We start from the raw sequence: 6000 nt of genomic DNA, 5'->3' as shown, positions 1-6000 counted from the left end.
AGAAAGAAATCTCAAGACCTAAGGCATTCTAGACTCGCCCAATATTTCTAGATTTGAGTTGGACTCCGTTTAATGTATTCTCATTGGTCTTGGAGAGAGACTACGATACTTACCCTTTCTTAGGAAATACATCCACAGGCCTTTTTAGGCCGTTTTTAGTTTGCATCCCAGAAATCCTTCGAAAACATGTTATTATATTCATTATTTGTACAAATACATACAATATGCTTGGTAATGTAATAGTAAATATAAGTGCCATGTGATTTCGAAAGCAATAGGAACTCAAGACAACATGTAAGTTCATCCATTAATTTCGAACTGAACGCATTTATGTGGGCGTAAGTGACGCTGTGTGTGACCATATGTATTCTCAAGTGTGTTTTTTTCTTATTTTTGTGATTGTTCAACCTACATACAGCTATTGCGTACTTTCTTTAGGCGTGTGACATTTTCTATAAAAAGAGACCACAATGTCGGGCAAGGCAGCTCACACATTCCAGGCCAACGTACATACGCTGTTGGCAAATTGGAGTGAAAGCCTCTTATTTCCTTCACTTACGTAACCTTGCCAAGTCTATTTAACTAACTTAAGAGAACCCCATTTACGGACCAGGTTCAAGGAAAGGTGGCACACTTTTATGAGGTTCCTTTTTAACACGTTAGCGCTTTATATGGCACTCTGCCACAATGTAGCTATTAGTTACCTTCTACGTCAGGCGACTGTCGCTAATGCAGTCTATAAGAACTATCTATGATCTATTGGGTAACAGTGTTGGTTTCAACTGGATTCATAATTAACTGCTTTTCAAACCTTTTTCACATAAGTTGTTTAAAATCCATTTGTAAACTTTGGGAATTTACCCGAGAATATTTCAAGTCATCCAGTGGTCGAAGAAGAACGGAATTTCTCTGTAGATATTTCCGTAACATCGATTTCAGATTAAATACAATTACATGCTCTACAGATTGCTTAGAAAGTACTTAACTCTCGTATAAATAGACACACTTTTACTGAAATCGATAAGCATTCTTTTATCAACTTGTACACGAATTAACCAAATTTCAGGTTTATAGATGTTCATTTCCTATAAAACAGTATTTCCTATTTAATTAGCATTAAACATATTAATACAACAAAAGGTAAGGCGTAGAGAAGGTGTAACAGTGTTGATGATACAAAACGGATTTCCCAGTAGAAAAATATTTGCTTTCATACTTGTACTTTAGATACATGATATTTTATTGTGTAATGGGACAACGCTGATTAAGAACATAACATCATAAACTATAGTTTAATGCTTACAAAGAAGAAAATGTATTCAAATTTCAAACAATTACTTGTTGTCATTGCGTTGCGTTACATAAACCAATGATTTACGATATTAGAATAAAGTTGAAGAAGTATCTGTGGAAATAAAATGACAGTTTATTGTTGAAGTCTAGGACTTCAGTGAAAAAGGAATTTGATTTTATGCTGGCTAAATCTTTTCCATTTTACATGTAACATAAGCTATAGCTACATGTTTCAAACACGCTCACAGTGTAATGATGGAACGTGTTCACCATTCGGGATAGTTATGCCTGAGGGTGAGCGTTGGCACCATCCACAAAGCTACGTTACTTAATCAATGTCCAACCTTGTATGTATAACGTGGGAATATTTCTTACTGACAGTTGCCCAGGGACATTCCTTGGTAATTGGTTGCATATTTCTGTAGAAGGAAGATCGCCAGGAACATGTCTTATTAAGAGCATTATAGAGTACAAAGCCGAAACATTCACGATGATGAGTAAACTTTTCAAACGATACAGAAATACATGATAAGTACACACATGCAGTTGTTGCACCAGTCAGCTGTCCCACGATTGGTGAAGTCTATAGACATGTTCCTTTTCAGAAGATGAATTGCGAGATTGGCACACAGTAGCAAGCAGTTACAGTAACAATGTCCTGCGGCATGTGTAATCCACCACATGGTTATATACGGAGATGTTTCTTGCGTCAGTAAGGAAGTATTTTGCTCAAATACATTGTTCTTATGACACATAGAAAGAATGATACTGGTGTTGAGTTAGTTGCAATTGAATGTATCGCCTTTAATCAGTTCGAAATGGCTAAAACATAAGTACAGTACAATAATAGAATGTAGTCTTGACTCACAACATAAAAAAGTAATATATACATAACCAACAGGTAAGGGAGTAAGAAGATAAGAAATTATATTTGTATGAGTACTGTATCATTGTATTGAGCAAATACGTCTGTACTGCTACCCCCTTGTTAGGGGAGTCGTAGACAAAAGATATACGTGGCACTATGTTCACATTGTCCATTGTCCATTGCTCAAGGATGCCTTTTGGTTAGGATTAACTGTGTTTTTCATAGAAATGTGTTATGATATTATGTACGTTTTGGCGCATCTGTCATGGTCTTTACTGGCGACGAGCAGTTGCAAATGAAGAATCGTTCCATTTTGATCATTCTGAATTTGTCATTATTTAAGATACATATTTCAAAGTCTCACATTCCACACTGTGTGTACCTGTATTTTATAGCCATCAGTAAATTACTTCAAAGCATCTCCTTGTGAAAAAATCACAATATCTAGAATGATGTCCCCAAAGTTTCAATCGTGTCATCTTCAGATAGCGGCGAGCCATTCGGCAGTTCGTCCGCTAACACAAGGATCGGGGACCTTGTACATTCCACGCCCATATTCCTGTCCCATTTCATTTGAGCTTCCACAATTTCATTGGCTGGTCTTTCATGTACACGTGCACGTTTGGTCACGTGAGGAGATTTAGGACTCTCATCTTGTACTGGGGTTTGCGGCCTTTTAAACGTCGTTGTAACGATGGTTTCTTTCCGTGAGATCCGCGATGTTAAGAGTGATGTCAAAGAGCCCATGCGTTTGAATTTCTCCCTTGTGCCCATTTTCTCCAGTTCGATAGTGGATCGGTTTTTGAGGCTATTGTCAGTGTTGGAATTGGTGTATGTGTGATTTCTTTGATCAGACATACAGCTTGAGTTGTAACATGGAGACAGATATTTGATGAGGTTCCCGCTGAAGGCCAGGTAAATCCATGGGTTGCAGCAGCTGTTCAGGCTTGCCAGGAGCAGCATGATCACAATACTGTTGTCTGAAACGAGAAACAAGAGGGTTACAATCGCCCGTATTCGCTAACATAATAATGTCATGGCAGTTACTGTGATTCACTGATCTGTCATGCCCGAGGCAAAAGGCCCTCACTATTTCCTCATTAAATACCATTTGGTTGAAATAATCACTATTTTCATCTATTTTCTCGACATGATCTTCTCCCGTTCCTACTATAACTTATTACTTTCGGTTTTTTTAAAGTCTGTTCGCTCACAATTTCGTCTTGTTGAAATTACAGATTGGTTGTATACACATAGTCCCTTCTCGCCTCCACGCCATGTCACGCCACGCCACGCCACGCCACGACATGACCGACACGACATGCTAAGACACGCCACGCCACGACACGACACGACATGCTAAGACACGCCACGACACGACACGCTAAGACACGCCATGCCACGACACGACATGACATGACCGACACGACACGACACGACACGACACAGTGATTTTCCCTTACTCTCAAGATATAGCTGAAGGATGATTGATGCTGACGATGGATTTCTTTTGACGACTTATATGTGCAACAATCCTAACTATTTTATATTTTGTGAGTAACTACAGCTGCCATGTTGGGACTTTTACGCTTTCATAATAACAGTTTACAGCGAGAACAAGCTGTGTACAAACTTTCATTATTTCTCGGGGCAACGATAGTTCGCTCCGATAGTATTCTAAATGGAGTATCAAGCCAACTATTGATTGACCATAACTATGATATTTCATCATACTAAACTGAAACAAAAGTCTATTTATAAATCTGAGACACGTCATATTACAGACTACCGTTAAAAACAGATGTCGTAAAACACCAGCTTACTGCAGGATGTTAATAACGTAGTCCAGGGGGCAATCCGTGGTGGACCAGCGTGACAAAACAGGACCACTTGGCTCAGGTTATAGGACATGCCATCAATGTAGGAATGCGCTCATATAACCGATGTCGCAGCCTTAATTGATGTTCAATACGCCTGCTCCGCATGGTCGTCAGTACCATCGTAGTTAACCCCTTACAACTGGGAGACTTTAAAAATATAGTTAAAACTATTCAAAAGGTTATGACCGTACATCATGGACTGATCCAAATACGACCCTGCAGAGATTCGTATTAGTCCACACTGTTGGTGTCCAATGATTACATTGGCTGATGAGGATGAACAGGATCATCGCGTTTCGTACCATGAAAGACCAAATATCAGTAATAGGCTGATTGTGTATCTCACCAACGTGGCCTGGTAAACACACATTTGTCAGTAATAAGTGTGATCACCTCACGAAAGTTACCTCTTACCAAGTTGGTTCATGTATAATACATTCAACAACTTCTTGTATTGGTCGTTATCTACTGCCTTTTACTGATACATCCCACACATTCTTCCTTTCCCTGCCAATTATCCAAAGACTCATTGCATTTCCTCACACAGAATTCAGGACATCATAGTGCCACCATGACGTTCCACCTGCACATACAATACTACATATACCGTCATTCCACCCATCTAACACCAGCCTATCCATCTGTTCTGTGGCTACTCTGGGCAACCCAAAATCAGCCTATCCACCGTCTATGTTGTTACTGTGGGTCATCTAACATTACCCCATCCACCTGCGCCCTGGCTACCTTGGGTCATATAACATTACCCCCATCCACCTGCTCCGTGGCTACCTTGGGTCATATAACTTTAACCCATCCACCTGGTCCATGGCTACCTTGGGTCATATAACATTACCCCATCCACCTGCCCCGTGGCTACCTTGGGCTATATAACATTCCCCCATCCACCTGCTCTGTGGCTACCTTGGGTCATATAACATTACCACATCCACCTGCTCCGTGGCTACCTTGGGCCATATAACACTAACCCATCCACCTGCTCTGTGGCTACCTTGGGTCATATAACATTAACCCATCCACCTGCTCCGTGGCTACCTTGGGTCATATAACATTAACCCATCCACCTGCTCCGTGGCTACTTTGGGCCATATAACATTAACCCATCCACCTGCTCCGTGGCTACCTTGGGTCATATAACATTAACCCATCAACATGTGCCGTGGCTACCTTGGTCATATAACATTACCCCATCCACCTGCTCCGTCGCTACCTTGGGTCATATAACATTACCCCATCCACCTGCTCCGTGGCTACCTTGGGTCATATAACATTAACCCATCAACATGTGCCGTGGCTACCTTGGGTCATGTAACACTAACCCATCAACCTGTTCCGTGACTACCTTTGTCATATAACATTAACACATCAACCTGCTACAGTCTGTGGCTACCTTGGGACATATAACATTACCCCATCAGCCTGCTTTGTGGCTACCGTGGGCCTTAGACATTGGCCCACTCAGCTGCTCTGTGGCTATTGCTGCTCATCTACCATCAACCCATCCACCTACCCTGTTGCTTGTCCCCCCATTAATATCAGCCGCTAACCTGCTCAACTAGACCTCTTATGTTACTGTGTTTGATGTGGTAACATCCTGTTCAAAACAACGTAAAGCCCAACCCACTTACTATCATGCTGTACAGCGGCCCCAACATGTAGTCTTACGACCAATTATTATTATGTTTCTTGACTGAACATTAACCGGTCGAGTTTATGCCACTGCCTCCATGCACACTTATTTCACACGAGTACAAACACACTGAGTAACATAGATCGTAAGTTCGTTTACTGATATATTTTACACCTCTGATCAGCATCAACTGTATGTTGTTGAAGCCCACTACCATACATCATCCCGTGATAATTATTCAAGTGCACTACAAATACCAACGCAGCAATCGAAGATTGCCGACATTGACTTTCCAACAGTATGCCAGTCAG

General features: G+C 41.0%; 1 protein-coding gene across 1 annotated transcript in view; it reads right to left on the bottom strand.

Annotated features, from left to right (window-relative positions):
* Positions 1–2067: 2067 nt before the first annotated feature.
* Positions 2068–6000, bottom strand: part of LOC124253994 (cephalotocin receptor 2-like) — a 41905-nt gene continuing 37972 nt past the window's right edge. The window contains exon 3 of the mRNA XM_046687849.1: positions 2068–3141. Within this exon, the coding sequence (XP_046543805.1) occupies positions 2606–3141 (536 nt within the window). The 3' untranslated portion in view covers positions 2068–2605. The remainder of the gene's footprint in view (positions 3142–6000) is intronic.

Source organism: Haliotis rubra, unplaced genomic scaffold (assembly GCF_003918875.1).
Source record: "Haliotis rubra isolate DU_JTF1 unplaced genomic scaffold, ASM391887v1 Scf56, whole genome shotgun sequence".
Lineage (NCBI taxonomy): Eukaryota > Metazoa > Mollusca > Gastropoda > Lepetellida > Haliotidae > Haliotis > Haliotis rubra.
Note: the sequence above shows the minus strand (reverse complement) of the source record. Positions and strands in the feature narration are given on the sequence as shown.